General features: G+C 40.4%; 1 protein-coding gene across 4 annotated transcripts in view; it reads right to left on the minus strand.

The window, feature by feature from the left end:
* The window catches only part of zfyve28 (zinc finger, FYVE domain containing 28), a 28,437-nt gene extending 11,389 nt beyond the window's left edge, over window positions 1-17,048 (minus strand). Inside the window, exons 1-2 of one of the 4 annotated variants that reach the window (XM_080293809.1) lie at window positions 16,662-17,046; window positions 7,408-8,026 (exon numbers count right to left, since the gene is read on the minus strand). Coding sequence is in view for 2 of the 4 variants with exons in the window: in XM_026151927.2 (XP_026007712.1) it covers window positions 16,662-16,697 (36 nt within the window). In the remaining 2 variants the exon portion in view is untranslated. Of the gene's footprint in view, window positions 1-7,407; window positions 8,027-13,575; window positions 13,705-16,661 lie in introns of those variants that run through there. The other 3 variants (XM_026151927.2, XM_026151926.2, XM_080293810.1) reach the window with 3 other exon arrangements.
* Window positions 17,049-17,372: the final 324 nt, after the last annotated feature.

Consider the following 17,372-nt stretch of genomic DNA (forward strand, 5'->3'; position numbering starts at 1 on the left):
GCAACCCTCTCACATTAAGCAGCAGGGAAACACAGGTGTTACTAACGACAGTGGCGAAGGTTCTGCTCGGGTTTAAATATGATTAATAACACCTGTGTTACCTAACCTTTCATAACAAAATTGGTGCTGTTTAAAATGCCCTAAAAATAAAACACAAGAAGTCATCCAATAGCGGCCATTGTGTTGCGTTTATCAGACATTTGTTACTAAAAAACAGAAAAATTGACGCTCTGCTCACTTAACAAAACGCTACGGTTATACAGCTGAAGCTAAACAAGATTTTTGGATGGATTTGTTGGGTCGGTGAGTCACTCACACTCAGGGTTTGAAGGGGGAATTTCTAACAGCTGAGCAAAAAAACAAAACAGATTTCTAGCTGAAAGATGATGTCACGATTCAAAATGGATTTCCTAATTATATTACTTTCATTACAGGGTGTAGATCATTATTCATCATTGTATGCTCTCTCTCTTGTTAACTGTATGCATTGAGCCTTGTGTTTGGTTGATTATTACTGATTATTATTTCTCCTTAAACATGGCAACATTTAAGGGAATTAAGTGGAATAAGATTTATTGCCAAGAAGCATAGTTACAATAAAGAACCACCCTGCAAATAGAAAGGAAACCAAGTAAAAGTAATAAAAAATATTTTCTAATTTGCTCTTCAACTCTTTACTGAGGAACTAATAATCAAGTAAGAGAACTGTATGTTGTATTCATTCATTACCACTTGTAGACTGCACAGTGGATTTCTAGGTATAAATACATTTTGTTCTCTATCTTACCACTTTCTGCGTAGGCTGTACAAGTCAGTGGTATAATGTATTAAATCTCTGTTGTTATTAATGTTGTTTTACCACTTAACCTTTTGTTAACAGGTGGAGTGTTTATGTAAACGTACTTTGTACCCAGCTGTCAATTTAACGCTTCAAGGCAACTTTTCATTTCTCATACAGGAGCTAATCTCACACGAAAGGAGCAAAATAAAAAGAGCACAACAGAGGGAGAAGTCACGCCAAAGCAATTAAGCACTAACAGGACACAGAGGACGTATAACAAACCAACATACTGCTGATCTTTAGGGACAAAAATAAAATCAGGTAAGTAGGGCGCTGTAAAGGCCAGCGTAACGCAGGTTGCTTTCCCATTTGCTGGGATTGATTTGTGAGAAATACAATAGAAATTCATATTCGTACATACGCACATTTCACAAACACATACAGTATGAGGAAATAAATGACTAACCCTGCTAAAATCTAAACAAAAGGAGCTAACAAAGGTTTATAAGCAATGCTGTGCAAAAGTCTTGAGCCACACCTTATTTCTTTAAGTTTTGTTAGGAAAATAAGAAATCTGAGCAGTGTTTAGAGGCGCAAACATATGAAGGGCATTCAGAGTTGTTCTTTCAAGTTTGGCCACATTTTCTGTCCTCTATCAAGATGATCCAACACTGCTTCAATAATGCTGAACTTGGGGCTCCTGTGTGTGTATTTTTTTTCCTATCCAGGAACAATTTTACTCCATTTGGGGTCATTGTCATATTGAATAATGAATCTGTTGCTTTCCAGATCGTACTGTATGGTGGATCCAATCTGACAATAACTTTTCTGCACTCATAATTTTAATTCTGACAAGATCCCCAACATGACTGGCTGAAAGACAGACCCAAACCATGACAGAGCCTCCACCGTGTTAGAGATGGCTACAGACACTCACTGTTGTACCCATCTCCTGATCTCCTCCATACATTTGACCCAGAAATTAACATTTTGGGTTCATCACTCCATAAGACATGTAACCACTGATTTTCACTCCGGTTATTGGGCCATGTATCCAGTCTTTGCTTAAAGACTTGACTTTCAGATACTGTTCAACAACCTTTCATAGTTTTCAGCCCTGTCACTTCTTTGTGCCATGATATGTCATGTTTTCAGATAATATATCTTTGGGAATTACATTGTTGGTGCAAAAACTATTTCACGCCCATCAAACTGTGTTAAAACTGTGAAAATAAAAACGTTTTGAAATACCCTCAGAAAGCGTGGAAAACTAACTAAACTGCTTAAGGCAACTTTAAGAAATTACAAGAAATTTTGGCTCCTTGGAAGCAAAATACAAGGAAATGAGGAGTGGCGCAAGACTTTTCCACAGTACTGTGGTATAAAAGCTCCCTGGAAGAGCAGGTGTAATTAGAGAGCCTAGCGCTGGTGGATATCTCCTGCCATGTGCTCTTCACTGTGGCGAAAACGCACAACACAGCAAATCACTTCAAGGCTTAGCGCGAAGCACACACACACAGCCACAACACACCAGGCAGAAAAAGATACGTTAAAAAAATGGAAACACAACAACGGTTCATCTATAATTGCAATTCAAACTTAACTGGACAATCTAGATACCAAATTTCCATTTCAAGTGTGCACAAACGCATACACACACATCCTGCGAAGGGCTTCTGTTAACCAAAAGGTTAATGGTTCTGAAAACGGCGACCACATACCGATGTGCATCATCACAAACCACGCAGCCTCAGTGATGGCACAGGAGCTCAAAAGGCCAGCATGACTGTGCAGACTGGAAGCAGAGAGAGCTGCACCAGTAAACATTTGCCTGCTGTGCACTGACGGGAAGTGTTTTTTATGACGTGAAAAACCAGAGAATACTGGTATTTATCGGAACCTCTCACAGGATCTTTTCCCTTAAGTTTGCAGTGTTTCCTGTTGCACGATGCTCTCCCCATGGAGGCGTGCTTCTCTCTCTCTCTGAATATGATACATGGTGCTGTTCCCTCACTCTCTTGCTCATTAATAATGAAACAAACAGCAAGAAGAAAACAGAGATATCTCCTACAGCTGGGTCGCATTATTACTGCGAGGTGGAAAAACTACTGTGAACATGCTGCTCTAGAAAGGTTATTAGCAGTAACCAAACACGTCCTGGCAATCCTAATTAACACGTAGCGCACAATAAAAGAACATTTTGTACATTTTTTTTGTCAAGGTCAAACTTTTATTAGATGACAATGCAATCACAAGGAAGATAATGTGTCTTTCCCAGGTAAAGACCCATGTTAAGATGACTGGAGAACAGCGGCACTAAAGTGAAGCAGATCAGCATTTCAATTCGAGCTTAGGGCTCTTTCAGTAGGGCAGATGTTTGTCATTGCCAATACGACACCCACTTTGTATCCAAACACAGCTTTTCAACTTGCTACGAGTAAAATCAATAATATCCCAGCACATTTTGTTCATGTGTGTGAATTTTTATGCAATGTTTCATATGCCGTGTTATGTTTACTGAATAAGATGGAAGCAGGGAGCAGAGAAGGCCTTAACAAGGTTGCTTTACACCCTACTTACATAGACTATAAATGAATACATGATAAATCCAGGGTAATACTGAAAATATTTTCATGAATGAAAATGTTTTCAGTGACTTCAATCTGTTTATGAGGATAAAAACACCCAAATTGTGAGAAAAATGGTAGATTTATACAGGAAAAGTCAGATCACTGAGACTAAAGGCAGACTTCGGGGGGAAAAGGCCATTAAATGTTAGTAAAAGTCATAATTCTAAGATTATCAAGATTTTTTTAGTGGTCCAAAGTTGAGTGAGCATTTTTTACAAGCACTCTTTAAATCTTTAAATGACCATTTGTTCAACCATTTTTTTAAGTGACAAAACAGTTTAGGAAAGAAGAGAAGATGAGCTTTACAGAGATAAGCTGTGTATCACGGTAGCACAAAGTAATCACTGCTATCTTAACACTGACAGAAAATCCCCAGCTCCACCTAGTTTTTACCATGTGAGCTTCACATTACCTTACTCCTTGACTATGTTGGGAGGGAGAGAAAATTCATATGGTTCCTGAAAGATGAGATAAGTCCATCAGGTCTGCATGAAACTTGGGTGATAAAGTGTTAAAGGGAATATCATCTGATACTGATGTTTAGCTAATAAATAAATGCTTCTGTCATTTCATGAGTGTATTTGGCATCACTGTAATGGAAAAAAAAAAAAAATATATATATATATATATATATATATATATATATATATCTATCAGAAGGCAACATTGCAGACATAGAGGACAGTTACAAGTACCTGGGGATCCCGCAGGCGAATGGGAACCATGAAGAGGCCGCTAGAAAAGCTGCAACCACCAAGTACCTGCTGAGGAGTCAGCTGAATGGTAAGAACAAGATCCGGGCCATCAACACATACGCCCTGCCCGTGATCAGGTACCCTGCTGGGGTAATAGGCTGGCCAAAGGAGGAGATAGAAGCCACTGACATAAAGACAAGAAAGCTCCTTACCATGCATGGAGGGTTTCACCCCAAGTCCAGCACCCTGAGGCTGTACGCTAAGCGGAAGGAAGGGGGCCGGGGACTGGTGAGTGTCAGCACCACAGTCCAGGATGAGACAAGGAACATCCAAGAATACATTGGGAAGATGGCCCCAACTGACCGAGTGCTCAGTGAATACCTCGGGCAGCAGAAACCCAAGAAAGAGGAGGGAGACGAGGAACCATCATGGAAGGACAGGCCCCTGCACGGCATGTACCACCGGCAGATAGAGGAGGTGGCTGATATCCAGAAATCCTACCAGTGGCTGGACAAAGCTGGACTGAAAGACAGCACAGAGACACTAATCATGGCAGCACAAGAACAAGCTCTGAGTACAAGATCCATAGAGGCTGGGGTCTATCACACCAGGCAAGACCCCAGGTGCAGGCTGTGTAAAGATGCCCCAGAGACAATCCAGCACATAACAGCAGGGTGCAAGATGCTAGCAGGCAAGGCATACATGGAACGCCATAACCAAGTGGCCGGCATAGTGTACAGGAACATCTGTGCCGAGTATAACCTGGAAGTCCCGAGGTCAAAATGGGAGATGCCCCCAAGGGTGGTGGAGAATGACCGAGCTAAGATCCTGTGGGACTTCCAGATACAGACGGACAAAATGGTGGTGGCTAACCAACCGGACATAGTGGTGGTAGACAAACAGAAGAAGACGGCCGTAGTGATCGATGTAGCGGTTCCGAATGACAGCAATATCAGGAAGAAGGAACACTAGAAGCTGGAGAAATACCAAGGGCTCAGAGAAGAGCTCGAGAGGATGTGGAGGGTGAAGGTAACGGTGGTCCCCGTGGTAATCGGAGCACTAGGTGTGGTGACTCCCAAGCTAGGCGAGTGGCTCCAGCAGATCCCGGGAACAACATCGGAAATCTCTGTCCAGAAGAGCGCAGTCCTGGGAACAGCTAAGATACTGCGCAGGACCCTCAAGCTCCCAGGCCTCTGGTAGAGGACCCGAGCTTGAAGGATAAACCGCCCGCAGGGGCGTGCTGGGTGTTTTTATATATATATATATATATATATATATATATATATATATATATATATATATATATATATAACTAAGTGTCTCTGAATGTGTAGGCTAATGGTAAATGAACACAAACGAAATATTATTCATACAGGAATACAGCCAAATGATCGCAAGATGAGGTATTTATCCTCTTTGTCTAAATTCGACCTCTGAACAGAGAGAAAAGCTGTGACATCAGCAGTGGCAAGACAGGCCAGTTCGACTGGACAACTGAACAACAATGAGCGAGCCTATGATACAAATGTCAATGACCAAACAGGAAACAGGAGTGGGGGACAGTGAAAGACCTTTTTCTAGTCCGGACACAACACTTCTCACAGTCTGCCGGCATTCAGTTGGAGACTTTCTGAAGGATATAGGCCAACGCTGAAGAAGGAAGAAAAGAAGTGTTTGAGACAGACACCATGCTATAGCCTCCTCCTGCTGCATTCCTCACACAAGAGGAAACATTCCTGCAGCATTGCATCATGGGGGATAAGTCAAAGGCAAGCAGTGTTCACGGCATGCTGATTTAGGTAAAGGCAGGAATGCGTGAGCTGTTTGGTCTACAGAACCATACAGCATTGAATAATAATTTAATAAGAGTTAGTACAAAGGTATGAAAGGACTGAATTTCATGCAGTGTAGACGTCTGCATCAGCCCCCTTTTCTGACACTAGTGTGAAAACCTTTAAGACAGCTGCACCAGCTCAAGTGAATTTAAATTTAGTTGAGTTATAATGTGCTACATGTGAACAGACACAACATTATCGGACTAATGCAGCCATTACAAAGACATACAGACTACAGCAGCCCATTTTCAAAACCTGAAAATCTTCTGCACCAAAACCTTTAATCTCATCTCATCCATTTTAGCCTTTTGACGTGAATCTCTTTCCCCAGATTCAAATTCAGGCAGGGGCCTTTCTGTGTTGAGTAAACATGTTTTCTCTTGGGGTAACTCACTTCATCCCACAACCCAATGACATACATGGCTTCATTAATTGGTGATTCTACATTAGTTGTAGGTGTGATTTATCCCCCGCCTCCTGCCCCATGACAACTGGGATAGGTTCCAGGACCCCTGCGACCCTCAATTGGATAAGTGGAAGAAAATAAATGGGTGGCTGTGTTGACACTGCAATTAAAACTATAAGTGATCTCCTGGGTTTTCAAGACTTGTACTCATTGTTCCAACTAACAATGCAACATCTGGTATGAAATGCTCACAGCTGAAACAAGTCTGTCTGAAGGCGTGCCAAACTAGGCGTGCCTAGACAGGCATTATGCAAATGTGGCACATGGTTATGTAGATAAGTCATGGAATAAAAGCTTGGACTCCAAACAAGGAGTTTCAGGCAGTAGGAGTGGACTTAGGACCTTACAAACATTTTAACTGCACATGCTGTATATTCTGACACCCTCCAGGAGAGGCAAAACCCAAATTATTTTTTACATTAGCGCCCACTAGATGAAAAAAGACTCATAACTACATTTAAAAATAATAATGTATCTGCAAGGTCCCTTTTACACTCAGTAGTTAAGTGGTATCGACTGGAGAGCAGAACACATGTTCGTTAGAAACTGATGACATACTCACTGAAATAGCTTTACTGGCCTTTAAAAGTAAACCGATGACTTATTCACTAAAAAAGCTTTCCAGACCTTTGAAAGTAATAAAACACAGATCAGTCCTCTGTCACAGATTCAGATCCACAGTCTCCACTGGTAATATACTTTGTTACATGCGTCATGAGTCAATGATGATGTTACAGGCTCTTCTAAAAAAGCAAACAAAAATTAAAAAAGGCTAGCTATCCATTGGAAACAAGCGCCTGCGTTCATCTGCCTACATAAAAAAAACTTTGAAAGTTTAGAGAAAATTGTTAAAAGTTTTAGAATAACTGTGAAAATCTCTCTTAAAATTTCCTTAAAATAGCAGAGTCATATCGTGGTATAAAAGTTGTAAACATCTGGGGGTTTGACTCCCGAACTCGTGAGTTGTGTTATCATCATTCAACACCAATGACAGCTCTACCTTGCGTGAGGAAATGATTCAGCAGATTTGGCTCTTGCCCCCTGTGGCGTGCCACTCTCCTGTTATAGTCCTGCTGTCACTTGTCCTGGGTGCCCTCTGTCTGGGATGACTCTAAATCTCCATCCACTGCGGTCAGAAACTCATCATTTTAGGTGACCAAGATCCCAAGATTTCATCCAGAGTGACAATTAGAGTAAAAACCCCTCAAACATCATTTCACAATGACTCAGTTGAATTTCTGCTGGGTTTTTTTGTTCAACGTTAACATCAATAACATGCGGTGTCGGCGTGACTCTCATTGAAACGTGCTACTGAAAGTTCCCTGCCGCTGTGTGATCAGCATTTTGATCATCTCAGCCAGCTCTTTTCTTGAGCTGCTGATTTCATTCCTATTCAGACTGTGCAGATGATGACGGTTGTCAGGCTAATGCTTCATGAGCATCCATAGCATCGGTGCATGCACATTGAGCCCACTTGAGGGACTTATGCGAAACCTTGCTGTGCCCTCCATACTCTATTCCAGGCTCAATTTGCTGCCTTCTGGCTTCCTTCCAACGATCAGAGGCAAATATTGCAGGGGGAAACCAGTTCACTCTGCTTCTTTCAGTCAGCTGGCAGACTGGCAAAAAAAAGAAAAAACAGAAAGCAGCTGAGAACAGTTCATCACCTTATTTATTATTCAGGACTCAGCATAAAAGCCATGGCAAGAGCAAGCCAATCTTTTTGGTAGAAAACAAGGAAACTTCTGCAACCATTATTTATATGAGGTTTGGCAGAATAAAAAGTATAATCTTTCTAAGAATGCCGTGTTATGCTGATTTACTTCCAGTTATGTTGAGTCATTCCCTTCGTATTCAGCTCGCGTCAGGAGTTTCCTTCCTACCTCAGAGTTATTGATAGTCGGCTTTCATCCATAAATACCACATTTTAAGATATTTAATACATAAATCTTTAACTGTGTTCATGTCTGAGGAGTATTTCTGCACAAACCAGCTGAAAGTTGATCTGGGTCCACAGCACGCTACCAACTTAACTGAGTGCACTGACTCAGTATTATCAAAGTGCTCAACCCATCTGGGCTGATGACATAATCTATGAGCCCGTCTGCTCTGTGAGGGATGGAAATAATCCGGTGTTGTATTACAGCAATGACCCAAGCATGTGCCCAGCACATGGTCCGAGCAGGCAGAGTGAACACACAAGTGCACTGAGGATTTAGGTGGCCCTGGGGCTTGTTCAGTATCCCACCCCCCCATGGTCATGTGGTGACACATGGGGACACCCCTCGTCCCAAAAACCTCAGCGTTCTTATGCAAGAAATAATCTGGTTATACAATCCGGTAATGTTTTCTGGATCAAGGCTAGAGAAGGGAACGCTTTTTTAGATTTGATAAAATCACAACTTTTTTTTTCCCATGTATCGCTCGGTGTCCCAATCAGATGAAAGCATTCGTGGAGATGCTCAGACCCTTTTCTTATGCTGCGATGGACCAGACTTTAAGAATTTTCCTGATTTTAATGAATCAACACGCAAGTCCGGTAACGCACGTCCTCCCCGTAGTTTTGTCACACACTTCTAAGTCAATCGAGCTAACTCTGTCCACATACTGACTGTTGTGATCACTGAATGAGAATGAGTATTGTCCAGGATGTCACACAATGACAGCCCGGGATAACTACAGTACTTGTGTGGGCAAACACACACCTCTGTTTGGCGTCGGTGGAGATTAAAGCTGCGGTTATGCCTGATGCATCAGTTATTGCGCACAGCAATTATGACATCAACGCAGCGTTGTAACCTTTTATACTTGAGCTTCACTTACTGCTGTCTACCTCTAAATGACAGACGTCACTGCTGAGAAAAGTATATGCTACACGACTGTAATAGCAACAGAAGAGGTGATATAAAGGAACTATGTCATTCAAGCACAGCGACAATTATCGGTTTATCTACACTTTTCTGTAGACAGTCGCACATTTTCCTTTTGGTTGAGCAATCCCAGCACAGCTTCTGTGACAACTGGGAATCCAACTGATAGTCTGTAAATATGCTTTTAAAGGAAGACCAGTACATAGACTCATGCCTCCACGTCAACCAGTTTGCATGCATGCCACGTGATGCAGGTTACAATATTAAACACACAACCACCTGACATTGGGTCATCAGCAATAATGACTACTTTTTATGCCACCATGAGCAAAGGTAACAACTGCAAGCGTAAACTAAGCTTACATTTATGCCAGTCATCATGCTTGTGCACATGGCATTATACCTAAAAGCCCACTCCTGATACCTCAACGTCACTGCAAAACAGCTAGATGCATACCCAGCATTAAAATTTAGATTAACATGATACAAAGGTAAGTGGAAAACTGCTAAACTTTTACTGAACACAGACTGTTTTGTTAGTCATGAACTGCATTAACTTAAAGCCTCCCTTTAGCACCAGAAGTAAATTAGGCCTTGAAACATTGCAAAGTTTTCTAGTGTTGATAAAGAACGGCATTACTTCTGACTGCAACCAAGTTACTGGCCATTCTCCCTCATTTCTCTCCCATCCTCTGCAGGTGGTAGGCAAAGCCCAAGGTGTGGGGGAGGGTACTTCATTCGCAGGTGCTTTGCTCATAGCCGTCAAAAATCCTACATTTTTAAAATGAAAAGAAATAAACGGAAAAGTCATGTTAAAAAGTTATTTTTAAAATGATCTTACGGCATTTTTGTAGCAATGAAAATAAATAAAACACTGGAACCCGATGCTTCCATAGGTTAGGGTTAAGGTTAGTTAGAAACCCCTCTGTCTGTGCAAAGGAAGTGTCGGGACAACCTGTGTATTATCAGAAAAATACTGCACTGCGGGATTTAGTACTAGATGCTTCAATATGGATGGCAACAAATAAACACAAGTAACTGGTTTGTCAGTGGTTCACCCTGCAGCAAGATAATGACCCAAAACATTAGAGGAAGAGGACAAGGCAGGCTTCAGATGATGGAAAACCAGCAGTCTCCAGACTGAATCCCCATTTAGGTGAACTCGATAAAAGGGTGAAGCAAAGCAAACTAAAAGAACAATAGGTTTGGTGCTGAAACATCCAATGTGTTATTTCTTGTGGTCTGAGTTTAAAATTTAGGATAACATAAGATATATTTTATTTATCCCATCATTGTTACATTCATGCATTACAGCTGCCAAACTACTAATCTGTATCTTTCCAATTCTTCAAAAACAGTTTTACCTATTACAGAGCATTACTGTGTCTAGAAGAAATTATAGATTTTCATATTGTTTCCCTTATTGTCACTATTATATTTATGTGCTCTCTCTTTTCATTTTAACTTAACCATACCAGTTTGCGCAATCTTTAAAAAAAGTAGCTCTTGCTATTGAGGCCTTGAGTACATAAAAGCTACAGAAAAAACGACACAAACTGATAATCTGATAATTACTTAAACAGTTAAGCAAAGAGTGTGTAAAGCATGAATGTTCTTAGTTATAAAATTCAGTAAGAAAAACCCCTACAGTGTTGATAAAAAGCTGCATTATTCTCAACTAAAGCCAAATCCAAAATCTAACCTAGAAATACAAGCCTACTATTCTCCTTTCCTTCTGTCACTCACATCCTCTGCTGGGAAGACAAAAGCCAAATCATGAGGGGTGGCGCTTCATTTACAGGTAATTCCAAGAACAGTCAAACTTATAAATACAGACAAAGGTGATCGTGATGTTTTTCATCAATGATAATGAAGAGAGCAATTTAAAAGGTACCAATGCCAATAAAAACAGGGTGCAGAAAAGTGTACATCCCCCTCAGTCAGGACTGAGACTTGCTGATTCTCTGTGGTACTTCAAAATCTTACTGTTTTCCACGGCTACTTTCCTTCAATCATCGTGCCCTCACACCTCTTGGGTTCTGCTTACAGTCCTGCAATGAATTTAAAAAGGCTTTCAATTGCCTGGCCTGCCTGAATCTGCACTAGGGTCAGCTCTCTAAATCCCAGCAGCTGACACCAAATCAATTACCACGTGGCTGTTGGGTAAGCAGAATGGGATGTCCACAAGGAACTCCAGAAACTGGGCTAAATATGAAACCACAGTGACCACTGCTCACCAGTCTGCAGCAAATATGCAGAACTGGCTGTGCAAAGACTAACCCCAGACACAAGCACAGCGAGAGCATGGAGCAATTATTACAGAATAAATAAGCAGCTATGGTTCCCTCTGATAAGAATATATATGAAGTGTAATAAAATTTTAAATGTTGGAGGCATATTGACAAGAAAACGAAATCAAATGAATTAAAGGTACAAACAAGGATTATGTAAATACTTTACATGTAATTACACATTTGTTACAAAAGACATAATAAAGATTAAAATTGAAAACTAAAAAAAGAAGCAAAGTTGTAAAAATGCACTCTTGACCAGCATAAACTCAAAGATATATACTACTATCAATATTTGCATTGTACATAAACATTGCGATGAAAATCATCATATCACAGACCACAAGCTGACATCTTCAAATGACATAAACCCAGTGTTTTATTTAAAAAGCAACAATTCAGAATTAATATTTATCTAATTATCTGAAAATTTATCAGATTTTTTTTTGCTTCTATTAATCGTTTCAACTCTTCTTCCTAGAAGCCATTTAATAATTCAATAAATGTATTAGTAACAACTGTGTTAATGGGAATGAAAACTTGTGTTAGGTTTTGGTCTTTTAAAAAGCCAGAATGTGAAGCGTCACAAGTCTGATGACTGTGCCTTTTCCCACTTTCCAAACAGATGCGTCTGTTAGTTTGTGTGTCATCGCCACCTCTTCATACATGAACATTTCTTTTCAAATCAAATTCAAATGATGCATTTCAAGAAGGGCCCACACGGCCGGCAACAAAGAGAGAACAAAGGGAAAGCAAAAAATCTGTTTCTTTGTCGAAACCGTCAGCTGTCAGCGCGCCTCGCTGTCTTTCTGATGGTGTAAATAAACTTTTTCAGAGTATCTCATATGATGGTTTGACAGTGATTTATGAGCATGATAAATACTTGCCTGCCTTGACGTGTTTCATTTACATGTTAATAATTTTACAGCATTGTTCTTTATATAAAAAATGCATAGTTTCGAGAGATTTGATCTCATGCAAGCTTTGTTTACTGTTATATAAAATTCCCTCTGAGTTTTTATGCAGGAATGTTGACTCAAACATTGGAGCAGCTCTCCCCAGCCCAACAACAAATACCTGCTGAAAATTAATTTTTATCGGTTAGCTTCTTTAATCTTCCTCCTATTAGTTTGGGCCATAGTTCAGATCTAATGTGTGTATGATGGAATAATTGCAAAATGACATTGCTGACTGTGTCTTTATATGTGTGTGTACTTATCTTTAATTTGTGGTTTTAGTCAAACTGTTACGTTTTTTTAAAGTGTTGTACAAATGAAATTATTATTGTCAGTATTATGACTATTACTGTTGTTGTTAAATAACACTAGTAGTTATTAGAAATATGATGTAATTAATCAAATCTGCCAAGAGGAAACCTCATTGGCTGATGTTTGATGTGTTGCGAGCTAAAAGCCAATCTGTTTCCATGCTAAAGATTAAGCAGCAGCACACTATAAACAAAAGTTATCACCTGCTTCGTTCAGATAAAGAGGAGTGCAGTATGAGCTATCTACACATTAAAATGTCCTGTGGGGAGAGGGGCAAAATTAGTAGCGTGCTGCAAAATGGGGTGCGTGCACTGGGCTCGGTGCGACCTGTGAGCCCCGTCACACTGACAGATGAGGTGGTGTGAAGCTGAAGGTCAGCTCCTGAATGCCTGATGGAATACCAGCACAGAGAGGAACACAGGTTACAGAGGAAATGCCCAGGTTTAGCCGCCTGTCTTTTGTAATCAGTCACTGTGCAACTTGATGAGCGAGAGGTGAGGAAACACTTGCCAACATTGGTCTTGGCTTTGTTTTCTGCAATGTGCAATGTAGCACACTCTTATTAATCCTTCTCCAAGCTTATCTTTTTGATCTACAACTCTTCTCCACACTAAATATAACTTGAGTTACAAAACACACCAGGTAGGAGAGCTCTTTATAGATATTTGGGTTGCTAACTAGCTGCATAAAAACCAGCTCAACCAGTTTAAGGATCTACAAAGTATGTAGAAAGCCTAACCTGTCAATACTGCAGTATTATGTCCTTCCAACCCATGCGTACTTCTTAGCAGGACATCCATCTTTACACATTCATCTTGTCCAGGAACTAATGCATTGAGTTTGACTAAGAAGGGATTGTGTGGCAGGGGCAAAAAAAGTCCTGCTCTGTGTGACTTATCTTAGAGGTACAGAGCAGCTATGGAAATATCAATAGCTCTGCTTCAGTCAAAGGAACAAGCTGATTCAACATTTTTCTATCTCCAGGAGAGCATAGTTCAGTGATAAACCACTTACTGTTGATGGAAATGACAATGCAATGTGGTGTTTGACAATAAATGCCAAAATATGGGGGATGGAAACAGATTTTAATTAGTACAGAAATATTTTCTCTTAGAACAAATTAAACAACTATTGGCTAGCAAAGTGCCTCTTCAGCACCATGTGCCAAAGTCATCTGAACTTTCTTTCTTTATTACTGTTGCCTTTTCATGCTGATTGGCACAACTGTAGAAGCTTTTAGCGCCTCTCCCCACTCCTTTGAGGCAGAACTGGTCATTTAAATCCCACAGACTCATGCGTAATTCTTTTCAATCCTACCATAGCTGTGATTTGGCAGAAAAGGCACTGATGCAATAGCTCAGCACTTTAGAGGCAGTAGTCGTTTACGAATGTAACAATACTCTGGTGAACCCCAACACTTTGGCCTGACCCCAGATCACCGAAATGCTGCGACAGCAAATACAGTTTGACTCAGGAACAGGGAATGACGCAGGTGTGTGTATGTGGTCCAGAACAGGTGGACAAAGTGTAATCAGAGGCCTTTTATCTAAGCCTTGTGTGACACTACTGTTGCAAAAGCTCTTATTATAATTACCCAATGATGATGTGATTCAGCAGTTTTCTATTATCAAGAAGGCTGACTTATACTCTACTTATGCTCCCAATTGGAAATACGTGTTGCCAAACCTTTTAAAGGTTTCGGATGCAAAACGCATTTTTCATGTATTAAACACTTTTTTTATTGCCAATGTGTGAATGAACTGTAGAAACTCCCTTCCTCCAAGGCTAAAAAAATCCCTTTACATTGAACATGAATTGATTACGTTTTATTTATTTTCAGCGATGCCCAGGAAACCCTGTCTCCAGCCACCTCCTCAGTTCTTCTGGGGGAACACTGAAGTGCTTCTAAAACAGCCAAGAGATGTCTCCAACATGTCCTTGCTCTGCCCCTGGACCCCTTCTTTATGGGATCGGAACAACTCACTTAGGAGGTGCCCAGAACGCATCTTAAGCCATAGGTTAGCTAGGAAAATAGATTGGCACTTAAATCGACAGCTCAGCTCACTCTTTACCATAACAGGCTGGCACCACTCCATCTGTTAATCTCCCTGAACTATGTTGCTCTGCTCACATTGTTGCTAGCCAATCGAATCATAATGTAGGGCAAGTCCACAACAGTCCCAGTTTCTCCTACGGCCTCTTGGGAAAGTTAATTGCCCACCCATGGTCTATGCTCTATAGTTTGGCTCAAGCTCGGTTAGCTTGCCTTGTGAGTGATCACAACTGCTTAGCTATGCAGCATATCTTGTAATCACCGCTGTTTCGTCCGATGATTCCTTGAGTGTGGAGTTCAAACACACAGTGACCTATCAGCTGACTTACCTCTTATCACAGGTATCATAATAACAAGGGTTTTTCTGAACATTATCATCGAGGAACTTTCAGTAAAGCAGGAGCATGCCAAGAAATAACAGTCAAGAAGTAACACTCCGCCAGTCAACAGCTTGTTTAAGAGGCTTAATAATCTTTAAAGACTTACAATGTACAGCAGCTATGACACAGGTTTAACCTTTTAAGTGCAAGCCTTAAGTCAATATACTGACACAAACACACTGCTATAAAGTTAACAAGAATTTTCAATCCAGAGAAATGTTCACGTTCACTCATCCTAAAAGGTGCTGCAGTTGGCATATACTGAACTGTTCATTTAACAAGGCAACCAAGCCTTTAATACTTCCTCTGCTGTGTCAGGCATGTTTCCACACTTTGAGCTTGATTTAAGGAATCACAGCACATCCATTACTAGCGCACCCAAAAAGTGACGATTTTGCTGACAAATGTGTTTCCCGGGCAGGATTTGATTGTTTTGCCTTTTTTCAGACTGTATTCACAAATGGTATACAGAGCTGAGACAATCAATATTTTAAATAAACTGCATGAGAAAAATAGCTGGTAGGTATTTTGGTGGTCTTTAAGGCTTCAAATACAAAACAATGTTTTCTTAAAGTCCACCTTATCAATTGTAACAAAGTGTCTTTGTCCTGCCTGATATAAATAAAATATATTTGGACTTTGAACTGATACTACAACAAAACCATATTAATATGTCACCTTCTACTTTAAAAAAGGTTTGGATCTTGGAAAACGTCGACCAGAATAACAAATTCAGGTAAACTGTGCCATGTTTTATTTGTTCTTTGTTTGGAATAAACACATACTTTTATTTTAATCATGTTTTTTGCACTTTTTTTTATTTTTTAAAAAGGTGCTATTTTCTAGCATGTATATGCACCAAATGATAAACCCGTTTATTAAAAAAATATCCAGCAGAATCAATAATGAAAACAAATAGTTTTTAAGGAAATTAAAAACATGAGCTTTTGTTATAAAAATATATTCTCCTTTTAAAATATTTCCTCTTATGTGGTAACGACTTGATAATGACACTACTTTTACAAGCAAAACGAATATTTTTTCAGCTGGTCTTCAGTGGTCTTGTGATTGTTATTAATCACTGATTTATTAAGGTATTTCAAACCTTTAAAATAACAAGACAGAATCACATGAACACTAATGTCAGCTGAAGACAGATGTAAGTAAATGAGTATTAGCCCAAATTGGCAGACTGTAGCATTGTTAGTCCTGACTGCAGCTTCAAAACAAAAGCATCAACAACAACAAAGGGGATAGCTGCTGATTAATACAGTGTAACATCAGGAACACGGGCTAACGTTAGCAGATGTGCCGACAGTCTATGAAATGATCAGGCTAGCGAGCTCTATGCATAAAAAATGACTGACTGCAGGGGCTGACACAACAACTTACCTTGGGCTTATACAGCCACTTTCGAAAGCGGTTCATCGTTACCTCGCCACCTTCCTTTGTCACCAACCCCTCCTCTCTTCTCCTGTACCTGTGTGTCTGACACTATCGGCGGCTGGCTGGCGGCTAAGCTAGCTAGCGCTTCTTGGGTCCAAATAGGAGGAAAAAAGACAATGTACGGCAAGTTGTCCTGAACGTTACACCGAGGCTCTGAAGGCGCACAAAGGAGGTATTGGGAAATAACCACTTATTTCCATTTTCCCTGAAGCCCGAGGTTAGCAACCTGTCCCTCCACCTGCCCAGTCACTTTCCAAGTCCCCGACGATACAGACAACTGGAGCACCGAAGGCTCCGCTGTTCTCTGCCCCTCTAACGTTACTCGATGACAGTCACGTTGACAACATTCACCTCCCACTTTCCCAGGAAGTGGTGCGTTCAAGTGCTCCTCCAAAAATAGCTTCTTTCTCCAAAAGAACTCGATATAAACTATAGCACAATTCTACAATCCTCCTTCTTAGAACCTTACTGAGTTCCTTGGACTACCCCATTGTTCTGAATATGGGTTATTATTATTTTGGTTGGATAAATACAGCATAATATCTCATCATTTGCAATTCATCCCAGGATGAATTAACCTCATTTTGAGACTAAGTAAGGGCCATATTATTTTTATTGCTTTAATATGTAAACCCTTCAAATTTAAAGATGGTTTAC

The sequence above is a fragment of the Astatotilapia calliptera genome, chromosome 19 (assembly GCF_964374335.1).
Source record: "Astatotilapia calliptera chromosome 19, fAstCal68.1, whole genome shotgun sequence".
NCBI classification, from domain to species: domain Eukaryota; kingdom Metazoa; phylum Chordata; class Actinopteri; order Cichliformes; family Cichlidae; genus Astatotilapia; species Astatotilapia calliptera.